Consider the following 14,423-nt stretch of genomic DNA (forward strand, 5'->3'; position numbering starts at 1 on the left):
GCAAGTAGACTGTATACGTCTATGGGCCTCCCATCTCACACTGCCATTTTCATTTGCTGCCACTCAGCTGCAGTTTAGTGCAGTGGCAGCTTCAAGTCAGAAGTAGCTCTGAAGTAAAGTAACTTCTCCTATGTAAAAGCTTGTGCCCTCATGTTTAGCCATCACACTTTCAGGCGGCACTGGCATCTGCCTAGTATTTATTTCTTTTATCTGTAAATACTTCTTCCCCTAGACTTTATGGTTATTCAGTAGGCAGAACAGCCAGTACCCATACCTGAGATCTGGATCAAGAAGCATTAAGTTAACCTTGTTTAATGAGAATTATGTTAATGCTCTGTACCTCAAACCTCAGAGACGTGAGTAACCGTATGAACAATAAACTTTATTTATTCCTCCTGCATTAGTAACTGGACTACCTTGCCATGGGATCATAAATCTTTTGGGGTAACTTGAATAGATCTGAAATGTCATGCTGGACTTCTGTTTAAACAGTCTAGGTTGTTTTGGATTTTTTTCATTGCAAAACAACTGCAGACAGCAGATTTACTCTAGTAATGGAAGTGCTGTTTTGCTTCCTTTAAGGTTTCAAAAGGTAAAAAAGAAAATAATTTCTGGCATCAGCATGTCCAAAACTACCATGGGAGCTAGCACAGCTCCTGGTTTACAATGTTTTAAACAACTGGTATATCACAGCAGTTTAAGCCATTGGTACATCTTCCCACTCCTCTCTTATCTCGTTGCTCTATGTCCTTCTTGGTGATAGAATAAATGTAGATTCCACAGCAAGTAGTAGGGGTTGCATTAACGAATGGGTTATCTCCCTGAGGCATTATGTATATTTCCACATGAATTCTGTAATACTTCACTTTTCAGAGGATTTGTGCAGGATCCCCACCTGATATATTTTATAGATTATTCACCCAAATGGACTAGTCATTACTAATCTGTATTTCACTCATTAACACTTGATATCTCATTTAGAGACTAATTCACTCTCAATTTTGCTAGAGGTCATTTTCATGAATAGGATGTATGCAGACAGAACAAAAGACTCATCACAGGAGAGTACTTCTAATGGTAGCATAAAAACACACTAAGGGTTTCCAAATATGTAGTAGCTCGTAAGGAAAATCTGATACTACTTTAGATTATTTCCAATAATTAAAAAATAACATCATGATGCTCTACCTTAATAGCAGTGACTTGGAAATAACAGTACCATGTGCTTTCATACAGGATAAAGCATAGTAACAAGGCAGGGAATTTTACATGGGTATGGTTTTTGTTAAGGAAAGTTTCCAATGTAAAGATTTGTATAAAGATATTCTAACCCTTCCTGCATATTTGTATGGGATTATAAATCAGACTGGGCTTAGAGATGAAGTGCCTACATATTTTCTGTGAGATGAAACTGAAAATACCTGAAAATATCGAATATGCTTTGAATTTCCCAGTATAGGTTTTCTTAGGTGAACTATTAGACCTACATATCTGAGTTTCTATATTTCAGAATTTCTAATGGGTGAGATAAATAGAAATTAAATGACTAGGAAAAAAAATTTGCCCTTCCTGCATGCTGTATTCTTGCAGACATGAGCCTCACCTCTCTCCTTCAACCTAGAAACTTCCAGTGGCAGGAAAGCCTGAGAGAAACATTGGGCAACCTCTGTGCCTGTTCATCACCTTCTTTTCCGTCAGTGGTCAACAACTGCATCTGTGTCTATCCTTTGGTCTTGTCAGGAGTTCATCCATCTCTTCTCCTGCCTTGGGCTTCCTGATAACATCTTCTTCTGTTCCTCCCCTGTACTGCAGAAGATTTTCCAGAGGCACAAACACCATTGCTCTGAAGAAAAAAAAAAAAAAAAATGGTCTCCGTTTTCATCCACAAGGTCTATCAGAGTCAAAAAGCAGCAGTGAGGCTAAGACCAAAAACCTTCCTCCCTAGTGCACAAACACTTTCTCTAGGTGAGCATATAAAGCCTGTTGTATTACTGGTACTCCCCTTTCAAAGACCCTCGGGAAAAGCGGGGAGAGGTCAGGAATAAGCAGCATCGCTCGGCAGAGGAAACATGACCTTTCTTATGCAAGCTCAGTTTTACTAGCTGCCTGGGCTAGCCAGGAGATAAACAGTTCCCCCCAACGGTGCAGGCTAATGGCTCAAGCCCCATGGGAAGCAGGGTGAGCCTTCGCTACACCATGAGCAACCTATGCCAGTGCAGGTAGGTCTGTGGGATGTGGCAGTTAAGGTTTGCATTGCAGAGTAGGTCATATGATGATTCTTCTTACCACTCTACATGGCTCAAGTTGGCTTCATGCCTTCCCCATACTTACGGAAGTGCCTTGAGGCTTAGCTATCCTCCAATTACTTCTCTAAGTCATTAAGAAGCAGACTGCTACAGAAATACTATGTTTATGATTGGTGTTTGTGCTGACTCAGAGATGCTATCAATTTCTCATCACAACATTGTTACTCCTTAGACCACAGCATTCATCCTTTTGACATAGTGCTCAACACAGCAGGCAATTCCATGTTTGTGTTTCATTCAATTAGTTTGCTATAATTTCCCTAAGGAACAGTTGGAATTTCATGTTATATTTGAAGGAACGTACCTTTCTTTTTCCCTTTGGTTCTTTTTGTGCCGCAACCAAAAAAAGACCTGGTCCGTTATTTAAGCAGACTGATGCAGTTCTATTTTCCTTCACATGAAATCAGGGTCAGTGCCTCTGTGCTTCCAGCAGCAAAATGGAGTCGCCTGTGAGCACCATCTAAAATCATGTCAAAGTGATACTGCCAACAGCAGACACAGGGTATAATCACAGCAGAAGAGTCGTTGAAAAGAGAGACGCCAACAAATAAACCTCCCTCTCTTACTCATAACAAGTGGGAACAGGGAAAAGAGAAGCCTTTTTCCCATTTCAGGAGCTTGAGACTGTTTTGACCAGATGTTTCTATTTGAGATGAAATCCCTACCAAATGTCCATGTAGTGAATGTAGTCTAAGTCTAGATAGGATCTTCCTTCAAGAGTAAATTAGCTATAAAATGCAGTTCATAGCTGAACTCTCTGTGTATGTTCCTGATGTATTTCTTAATAGATTTTAATTTTTCTCATTTATAATGCTCTTTAGGCATTTATAACTGCAGTTTGCCTTATTTCTGAATTGCTGGAGAAAGATTTTGATATCTCTTTGACTCTGATTTCCTTTTGTTCTGCACACGTAAACCTTAGCTCCTTCAAAACTGCAAGAGATGAAGTAAAATGGAGTTACTGTTCAAAGGAGGAAAAATGACTGAGGCAGGCGTCTGTGGAATTTTTTGTTAGGTGAAGAAGATTTAGTGGTATCAGTATAGGATAAAGAGTTTTACAAAAATATGTCTATGGACCAATCTTCATCTGCTGTAAACAACTGGTCTTTAACGGAATTAGTAGTGATAAATACCAGCTGACGACTTGGGTAACATTTTCATTTTAACTGATGCACCGTGATTCACCCATGTATCTGTTACTCCTTTTCAGTGGTTTGATATGCTGGAGAAGAATACTTTTCCAATAAATCACAAAAATAATGCACCTCAAATGGTCTTTTACGTAATAATACCTTCATTTTCTCCTTGAAGAATGTCCATATTGCCACCTTCGTGCATAGCCTCTGGATGAGTTAGGATACAGATATCATGACCCACACCCCAAATAGTCACAGAATGTCCCAAACTACATTCTTTTCTTAAAAAAGAAAAGTAAAAAACAAAACAGAATGGCCTCAGTTTGGCAAGCATGGAGACACGTTTGTGACGCAGCTGACTTCAGTGTCTGTCTTCAGGTGAGGAAACCCATGGTTCCTCTGGTTATTAAGTGTTTTATTAAGCTATTATGTATTTAGTATTCTAGTCAGCAGCACAAGCCCCAAGTATCTACCTGAGGATTTTTAAAGCAAATAATTTTGAAAAAGAAGCAACCAAGTAAAACAACTTTGTGTTGCAAATTACAGAGTTTTGCTCTCTTGGATAAAGTATTTTGCAACTTTATTAATGATTTATTTGTTCTGTTTCATTTTTAAAAACAAATTCAGGTTTATTGATTTATTAGCTCTTCCTGCTAATTTTCGCAAAGTCTCCTATATGCGTCAGTCTTTATGAAACTACTGCGTGGGTTAACAGCTAATTTACTCTTCTGTTGTGTTTTTTTCATTCTAGTATTCTCAAATGCGGGATGAAGTATTCAAATCAAACTTGGTGTGTGCATTTATTGTTCTTGTATTTATCACCGCTATCCAAAGCTTACTTCCTTCTTCCAGGTAAATACAGAAATATAACTATATGTCTGAACATGCTCTTGGGGAAATAGCAGGGTAACATTGCTAGGATTGACATGGAATGAACCAATAAAATCTGCTTGTTCCCCAAAAGTGTTCGGAAATATTGTTTCACTTTTTTCCCAATATTAACTGCTTTTGCATCGCATTATCTGCAGCTACATGTTTTCATGTGAGACAGCAGCATCTACTGACATTATGTTGTCATGTTTTTAAGCAGAACTCCCACTGAGATAAATGGGAACTTTAGTTTACAAAGGTTTGATGCTATGTGGCCTGCTGCTTCCAGTGTTAAAGTAAAGCATGATCCAGGTTTATAACAGTGTCTCTTTGCTAAGTGACTGGTAATCACCTTGGAATCAGTGATTACTTTGATTTTGTTTCTTATATTCTACATATAAGAAAATGCTGTGCTTTGTTGCTGATGATATGTATTACCCAGCTGGGCAAAGCAATCTTATGCCATTAAGAAGCAAGGAGATGATCTGGTAGATCTTTTCTGACTTCTGCTTTTATCTGGGGCTGACCAAGCAACAGCTTCCTATCAAGGTGATGAAAATGTGACACAACTGAGACTTCTGTGTCCACATGTTTCACACAGTCAAACCCATCAATTGTCATTTTTGTCAACTATTTAATAGTAAGAACACAAAGGTATGTACAAGGACTAAGGTCAGTTTTCTAGCACCATAGCAGAGCCAGCAGAACATGACTGCCACTAAAATATACCCCTGGTCCCATTTGGTCTTTGGCAGATTAAGTGCTAAAATAGAAATGCCCAGATGAACATGATTCTCAAATGGTTTCTAACACTCAGGTGAACCTTAATTTACGGCTGCCTGAAGAATAACCTTGAAAATACAGTATTTGTATAAGAAATAAGACATTTATTGTGTTACAGTAATGCAGCAATATTTCTTGGATCATCTCTGGGAGAACTGATTCATCATGTTTATGTCTAAGAATACCATAATGGTGGTTAAATGCAGGCAGGCAACTGCGCTCTATAGCAGTGGTGTCCTGTGTATTTTGTGGTTCTCTGCTGGGAAAGTGCCCAGAGTAGTACCTGACCTTCTACTGTTCCTTCGGTGCTACATTGCTCTAATATTAGTAAGTTCGTTTGCTTTTTTTAAAGTTCTTCTCCCAATACGCATTCAAAATTCTTCACTTCTGGAAACTATTATTGTTATTTTTTTCTCAGTATGTACAAGAAGATTTATGGATTTTATTGTCAGACCTGTTTTCCAAAAAGATTTCTGCTGCAATATCAATCACTGCTATACCAGCAAAAAAACTTGACATTTTTTCTATCTGCACAGATTCATCTCTGTCAATTCTCATGAGGGTGTCTAGTGCCAGTGGAATTAGGGGAGAAGAAGTCACATAACCACATTGCCTGCAGCATTCTCACTTCCTCGTTTCCCATCTTGCACAGCAGCCTTTTGTTTTTCTGCTCTTCAGAAATGCTTTGTGAACCTTTTTGTCACTGAGTGTTAAAGAAGTTGTAATACAATTAGGTTCAAATAAAAATTAGATAAATTCCTACAAGATAATATCAAGAGAGGTTTTTAAACAAAAACATGGAATCTTGGCCTCAATAATGCCCTTAAAGGTTGATTGTTAGAACCTGGGAAGATATTTAGGGACAGAATACTTACCACTATCCCTTTTGTGAGAGAAGATTTGGAGCCACATGGGTGTTTTATGGCAGTTCTTACGTTCTTTCAGGAGCTGAAGATCACTGTCAAGATTTAAGAAGGCAAAGTTTGGTCTTCGTTTTTCAAGTTTTGACACTCTACTTCAAAAAATGTGTTTCAGTCTTAAAAAAGCATGCCTGTTAAATAAGAGGGATCAACAGATAAGCAACCATAAAATAACAGGATGAGGGATTTTGGGTGAGAAGTTTTCAATATGTTTAAACATATTGAATAAGGAAATAATCTGGAAGTTCAAATTTCCTAAGTTTCAGTTCTAAAAATAATTCAAGATATGAGTACATGAACAAACTATCACAAAATTAGGCAAGATTTGGATTCAGAGAGTCTTGGAGATAACTACATGCTCATCTGTTATACCTCTGGTAGATATCAGAAAATTAAGCTACCGCAGTGGAAATGCATGGACATAATTTCCATGGAACAACTAACGAATTATAATTCACACTCCTCATGGTAACTTACCCATTTCCCAACAACACATTTAAGTGTCTTTCAATGAATGCTTCAGAGCTCTGTTGAAAAAGCATGAAATTTTCTATTTACTTAAGTACATGTTTGAATATTTTTCTGAGCTAAGTCTTTTGGGGATTTCCGGAAATTTGGTGAAAGAAAACATTATTTAATTTGTCATAGAACATGTCTTGCTAAGGATCTTCAGGGAGTTTCCCAGATAGATTGCTTTAGTCCATGTATTAAAGAAATGAACCATCTTTCTATGATTGCATCTACTGTATATGGAAGTTTCAGAATTTTATCTCAGTTTATTTCTGTCTCCCGCAGGATAAATATTTGATCCATTCATACTTTTCCCTGACAGTGTAGGCACATCACTGAATTTAAAAATCTTTGCAATAGTTTTCATTCTTTGAAATATTGAGTTGGAGAAATTACTCTAAGTGACATAAATTAGTGCCATATTTCTGCAGTAATTATCCGCTATGAAGCCATTACTTTACAATGCCAACCTAGCAGTGATTCATCTTCTCCATTTGAGAGACCTGGGAGTTTGATTCATTTCCTGCACTGAACTTTCTATATGCTCACATGAGCAATAGATCATAATAGAGTAGAATGCTGAACTACTCTTATTTCTGTCAGGTTTTCTCTCCATTATTCTTGTGAGGGGAGAAAAACAGGTTTCAAACTGTTGTTCATTTAAATACCTTCTGTTTCACATAAGTTTTCCTTCTGGCTCAACTCTTGATTTATGACTGTACATGAGCAAGAGGGAAGGCAAAAGCTCCATTTCAAACTTCACTTGATCTTGATAGTAAGGGAACCTCTAGGAAAAAAAAGCATTAGGTCTTGAATCTCTTCTTGAATGAAGAGGGAATATAAGTCAAGTGTCTTAGTTCTGGGAGAAGTTCATGGACAGAAGAGTATTATGGCTGTTTGTTCCTGTTCCTCTAACCTTGGATGTGTCTTCTGCTGTACTTGATCCTATCAGCATACTGCCAACAAAATCTTAGCATAGATACTGGACTGATTCTCTGGGAGGTCATAAGTGTGCAGACCAGTTTTGTATTTATCTCAAGCAGGCTTAGACAAGAGACAAACACATCAATGTTGAACTGAACATCTACAGTGGAAGAGTTTCTGTTGCCTGTATATTTATTATGAACAAATACAGGGCTGTGGTTCCTCAGGCACCTAAGCAGGTTATGCTGCATTTTGGACTGATATTCCTCACTTAGGTTCCTAGATATTCTCTTTATAGTACCTTAATTCGATAGCACTGGGTCTTACATGTAGAGTTTGGTAGTCCAAAATAAGAACTCATGTTTGGTGTCCTCAGGTCTGACCTCTTGAGGCTTGATCCTAATCTTTTTGAAAGCCTTGATTTGGTTTCATTTAGAGCTGGGTCAGGCTAGGGTTGCAGAATTGATAGGCTACATCTGCATATTTAAACTGTCTATATATATCTCAGATATAGCTAGAAACTATCAATTCCAAGGACGATCTCAATCATTTGGCTTTGGAAAGCAAGAAGGCTATTGCAGAATAGTGCTGTAGTGTGGGAAACTGAAGGAATTAATCTCACATAACTATCTGTCAGTGTCTATAACTCGGGTTCAAAGTATAGCCACTGGAGAATGGGTCAATCAGTGGATCTCAAGGTGTCTTCTATCTGAATAAATCTAAGAGACTGACGTGCAGTAAGATGAATTGTGTCCTAAACTACACAGCTCTCTTGATGGGCCCTTTTGACTCCCTTGGCTAGTTCTCCATGAACATATTGTCCAGCTTTTTCCTGGCTTTATTGACTGTCTCTCCCTTGGCTTTCTGTGTATTTTCATAGACAGAAGCTGCTTTCAAGACATCATTGTATTGTACTTCTACTTGGCAGCTTCAGGACCTTCAGCAAGTCCTGAGACTCTTCCCACAAAATTTCTAGTCGCACAGGATGAAATCTGGGGCTCCTGCTCCAATCTTTGTTTCTTCACTGTTCACTCTTCCCTTCAGAATACAGTCTGTTTCTACTGGCCACATTGTCCTTTCTTTCAAAAGTAAGCTTTATTTCTGAGTGATCTTGCTGGAGAGGATGGGACTTTTGGGGGAAGCTCTACTGTGTCCTGTTCTCAACTCACACACAAAACTCCGACCCAAATGTAAGAGAGAGCATTTCATACCAACGGTACATCGTCAGAACAGTGTCAAAGCTAATATTACCACATGGAAGCTCTCAAGAGAAGTTACTGTGTAATTCATCTTATTTCAGTTCATTAGGGAACAGAAATTCCACTTTGGTATTTTTCACATTTTATTTCAAAATGGTTTGTAATATAGTTTGGTACCACAAAAAAATATCGTCTTATGCATGTATATCTTACTTACAGCAGTTCAGACACGTTCCAAAAGAAAAACTCTCTGTTAACTACAGCCTCTTTTTCTGTTTGTTATCTGCATAACACATTTTCCTTTCTGGATTCCTACACTGCAAGTCTCATTAATTTTGAGATTCTGAGAGTAATAGCTGTATATATAAGCCACAGCTGCATTACTGTAAATTATTCTGAGGCTTGCATGCTGTTTTTAAAATCTTATACCTTGATCATACTTCTGTGTTAGTTTCATTAATTTTAGTAGATGATAGACAAGAAATAAATTGCATGTTATTCTGTCCTGATACTTTAAAGGAGTCATTGTCCCAGCAAGTCTGTTTGGAAGATCAGAAAGGAATAATGTTTACGCAAATATTGTCAGATTTAATGTATATGAATCTCTATCGTCACAGCTGAATTAGGGTATTAAAATCAGAACATTCTTGTAAAAGATAATATTTAAAATTAAGCAGACTAAAGCATACAGGAGTACAGTTCTGCACTTAAATCTCTTTCAGTTCGACACCCGCATGTCATATGTTATTTATGTTGTTTCCCTCAACACGACCGTTTTCCTGCATATAATCTGATTTATGCCTACTTTTTTCGAAAAAATGTATTTCCTTTTGAACATAAACATTTTCATTTATCCTGTTTTCTCAATGTATTTTCCACAAACATCAGTACTGTGAGGAAGATGCAATCACAGTTTTCACATGAACTACCCAATGCATCTTTGGTGTCTCCTTGATGCAAATATTTTGGACTTTATCCATCAGCAGCAAACATGGCCAGAGCTAAGAAATGCCAGTTCCAATACAGACTGATTCTCAAACTTGCTCTGCTATGTCCCTGTATCCTCTCCTGCCATTATCTCAGTGTGATTTCCTCTTCTCGTTGGTTACACAGCTATTAGCTTACGGTGAAAGTTTCTAGAGTGAAAGCTTTAGTTAAGTTAATAGTCTCAAACAAAAGATCTGAATTCAGATCTGTATGAATTTCGAACTTGTTCTTCTAAAGTAAAATTTGAATAGCCTGAAATTGAGGAGAATTTCAGGTAGGTTGAGATAAAGTCTGTTCAGATTCAGGGAGTGGATCTGGCTGACCTACTGAAAAATGAGGAATGAAAAGTTATGTTGATGTTTTCACTTCTGTTTCCACCTTACACCCTTAAATTTGTCTTGCTGTAGGGTACAAGTGTACAAACAGCATTGAACTAGACTAATTGTATCAGATTTATGAAAACTTATTTTTCCTAGTCTTAACTGTTTACACATTTATTTTTACTAGCAGTGGTATTGTATTGAGGTTTAATGCCGGGTTCTCTTTATTTTTCTTCCCAGGGTGATACCAATGGTCATTCAGTTTTCTATTCTGATTATGCTGCACTCCGCTCTTGTGTTAATCACTACAGCAGAGGATTACAAATGTTTACCCTTAATGCTTCGGAAAACTTGCTGCTGGATTAATGAGACCTACCTGGCCAGGAATGTCATTATATTTGCATCTATTCTGATTAATTTTCTTGGAGCCATCATCAATATTGTAAGCTTATAGGAAACCAGGGAATATTATACAGGAAAAGATGATTTATGAATTATTAAGCTTGCTACAGGACTTACTAACGTATTTATAAGCCAGCTATGATTTAAATATTAAAAAAGGTGAAGTACCACAGCTTCAGTAAATTCAATCTGTTGCTTAAGCTATGTCTTTCTGAAATATTTGATTATTTCTCCCTCATGAGTATCATCTATTTTCAAAACCTTTTTGCTACTTTCTATTCAATTTATCTACCCTTTGAGGACCGTTTGTAATTTTCTGACATGCTGATATACTTTCTTAAATACTGTCAATCCAAGTAATGCTTATAGATATTAAATTCCTCATCTCACAGTTCTCCCATTAATTAGATAACTAAAAAATGAGAAATATCAACCAACCCAGAAAATACCTTCAAAGAAAGGGCAGAGCAGGTCAAGATGAGCCAGTAACCACAGCACGTAAAAAGGAGTTAAAAAGCCTAGATTCTAAACATATCTTGCCTTGCTTATTTAGTGGTTTAACAAACTCTGTCGGCCTGCATCACCTTAGCTGAAGTACCAAACTATAGTCACCCTCAGCTTTCTTTATAATCAGTGCAGAAAAACCGGCATCCTTAAAGATTTCCTTTGACCATACTGGTCCCAAGAAGGAGATTTTTCTCTCTCCACTGCCCACACAGGGAGTTTAGTCTGATTTGGCTCCTAATTTACACATTTCCACTAAGACTCCAAAATGTGACAAATCTAGAACAAAGTTTATCAGTATATCTGTGAGGAAAGGCATGTACCAAGCTTTGCTTAGCAGTTGTGGTTAGATAAAAATATTAGTAATTGAACACTGTGGGCTTGGCTCTGTACAATATCAGAGGGTAAAAGAGTGGGGTCTTGGGTGCGAATACAATACAGCCCTGATCATTCTGATGTCTTCAGAAATACGACACAGCTTTGCACGAGTTAGGCAGATCATCATGTCAGACAAGCTGGCAGGTGTTGAAACCTGAACCAAGAACTGGTAGATTAAAAGTAACTTTTTCATCACTCTTTAAAATGTAGGGCACCTTTTGGCTATGGATGTAGCAGTGTTTCTTCGTCTGAACTATAGTCTTTATAAATATTTATTTCCTTCTAGATGAGACCAGGAAAGCATTTAGTGACAATAGCAACTATAACAACACAACAGCAACAATAATTAATAATTAATAATAATTAGGATTATATCACTGGCGTAAGTATACTGAAGTCTGACATTTCAAGGGTTTCCCTCTTCTTTTGCTAACAGATATGAGATTTTGTTACGTTCTGTTTTTGTTGTTCTTCCATGACTGAATTCAGGTTGCCGATACGCGAGGTCTCAGCATCTGTCTGGGTTTTTTAGTGACACCATGCAGTCACTGATAGGAGAAGAATGTCGCCACTGATTGCTATCCTCACAGAGAAAATATAAATACAGGAAATGACAGGAAGTTCAATAGGGCTGAAAACTTCCTGAAGATAAGAACAGTGCTATGTTACAGTATAGATCACAGAAGAGTATTGTAGACTTTAGAGTTTTTTAAATCATGTTTGACAAATATCTCTCAGGAAAGATTTTGGTAGAATTAATCTTGCTCTTGAAACAAGATGATGTCTAACCAGCTATCCATACCCAATTTGCTATGGCTATGATGATAATGAGGTTTTCCCTTGACTTATGGATTAATTTTTAAGATTGTGTCCGCTGCAATCTTGTGGGATGGCTAAACCAAAAGCAGTGAAAAGAAATATAATTCTTGTTACTGTCATACCAGTGGGTTTCTATAAAGCAGTAAACAGTTATATTTATTGTCATATATTTAGAATGGCAATGACTTGAGTCATCGTGTCCTGACCTCTACAGGAAATCACAACATTTATATAACCTCTTTATTCCGTATGTCAAAATTCTGCCATAATAATAGTTTGCCTAGGAGGACCTGCACGCATTTAAGAACAGGTAACACATCTCAGCCTTGCAGTTATAGGCTTCCACTGAGTTCAAATGCACCCAGCTGGAGGGGGCTAAGACTCAGATGCTTTCTAATAAGAGCCATAAGGCTTTGGTTTCACCAGGGGGCCAAATGAGTCTGTGCTTCTTTACATCAAGTGCATTCTTATTGCTATAAAATTAGAATAAAGTTTCTGACACTGAAGGTCTTTTAAGAAGACACCCAGAGTGGTTCTCATGGCACTCTGCCCTGCTGTACACCTCACAAACTTTCAGAAGGTACCATTAACTATCAGTTGTCATGAAGGACCACACAGACAACCTAGATAACGTTGCTGCATTGCAGAGATGGCTGAATTCCTGAAAGAACAAACAAGAGAGTTCCACACTGAAAATTCATTAGAATTTAATTATAAGAAATCAGGCCTCATTAAACAAACTCGCTAACTCTGTTGGAAAGACAGACAGAGGAATGAGCTTGTACATATCAGGCTTATCAAATGACCTAGTATAAACATCCAGATTGGATTAATATATGTAACAGAAGACTCCATCTGCTTTAACTGTCAAAATATGAAACCATTAATGATTTTTTCCTGTGTTGTAAGGCTATGATGTATTCAACTCAAACTGCTGCTTTGTTTATCTTTAATACTCTTGGTTTGAAACACAATTAAAATGAATGGAGGTCATAACAGCAAAAGGCAGTATTACATCCTCAAAACCGTTGTATCATGAATGAATTTTCATTCCTTTGCATTCTAGGCATCACAGTTGCAGTTCTGGGACCACATTATGTTTGGCACAAGCTAATTCTGCATGATGCCATGGGATTTTGTCCCACATCTAGAAGGGTAACACTGTCCATAGCAACATAGCAGAAAAAAATGCCTGCAAACAAACACATACATGCAATCTGATTTTATGTTCCATATTTAATAATTTTCTGTATAGTTTATAGCAAAGTATAAACATTTTGAGAGGGTAATTCTTAAGAGTCCAACATCAGTCCTCTGAAACTCCCACAGGATCTCGTGTTTCCCGTTGACAACTAGAGAACATAGGAAGGCTACTCAGACACTGAATGTCTGCAGCATAAATAGCTCCCCCCTTTCCGTTTCATCTCCACAATATGTCTTCTTACTGTACTTGGTGTCAGTTAGGGAGATGGCATGGAAAGCAGCAGGTCAGCCATTTCCACCCCTGAACCCAGCCAGCCAGCCACACAAGCACTTAGTCACCAGTGCACAATATAGCCCTGATTTTGTTGGTTTTTGTTTTTTGTTTTTTTCACAGCTGTGGTGTGATTTTGACAAACCAGTAGTTCTGAAGAACCAGACGTTCAATTCATCTGCATCTTTTACAGACATCTGTTCCTATCCTGAGGTATTTCTGAGGGTACTTTTGAATCTGAGGCACAGGTCCACAAATATTACATGGCAATCACTACCTGGGATCAATGACCTGTGTACTGGTGGTGGTCAGGCGCCTCAACAAGACTGTGAAGCTGAACCTTTGCATATATCTGTATGCTGATAAAAAAAGCAGAGGCGGGTTGCAGAAGGAATTAATCTTATGGTCTAATGGGGCATTACAACCAACTTTCAACCTTTGAACTTCATGCAGAACCTTTATGCTGGAAACACATCCAGCAACGATTCAATGAACCTAGTGCAATAAAACACACTCCTTAATTCATATGAAGCTGATAGAGATTAATAATTTTTACATAGCAAAACCAGCAGTCATTCTGCCGTGGTTATTTTAAATTTGCATTTAGAGCGAGAAAAATCCTCTCTATGATGAGCAAGCAGGCAACATAATCAATAGGTTGGTCGAGTGTAGATAAAAGAAGTATGTTGCTTAGAAAGTCATACAGCAGTGTCAGGATACTGCCAGCAGTATGCTGCAAATTGCAGGGATGCAGACTTTTCTACAGAGGAACTGTACTAAAGAAAAACTATACTCAGAAAAATGAATGCTATTCCTCTTAAAGCTGTATGATAGGGGTGAATTTAAACTACATTTGGACTGTGGGTGTTGATGTTGCTATTTTAAATCGGA

The 14,423-nt window shown here is 37.7% G+C and overlaps 1 protein-coding gene across 1 annotated transcript in view; it reads left to right on the plus strand.

Moving 5' to 3' along the window:
• The window catches only part of ADCY8 (adenylate cyclase 8 (brain)), a 97,187-nt gene that overhangs the window by 58,875 nt on the left and 23,889 nt on the right, over nt 1–14,423 (plus strand). Inside the window, exons 9-11 of the mRNA XM_009700663.1 lie at nt 4,194–4,294; nt 10,196–10,397; nt 13,656–13,745. Of these exons, the coding sequence (XP_009698965.1) occupies nt 4,194–4,294; nt 10,196–10,397; nt 13,656–13,745 (393 nt within the window). The remainder of the gene's footprint in view (nt 1–4,193; nt 4,295–10,195; nt 10,398–13,655; nt 13,746–14,423) is intronic.

The sequence above is a fragment of the Cariama cristata genome, unplaced genomic scaffold, assembly GCF_000690535.1.
Source record: "Cariama cristata isolate BGI_N322 unplaced genomic scaffold, ASM69053v1 scaffold3075, whole genome shotgun sequence".
Lineage (NCBI taxonomy): Eukaryota > Metazoa > Chordata > Aves > Cariamiformes > Cariamidae > Cariama > Cariama cristata.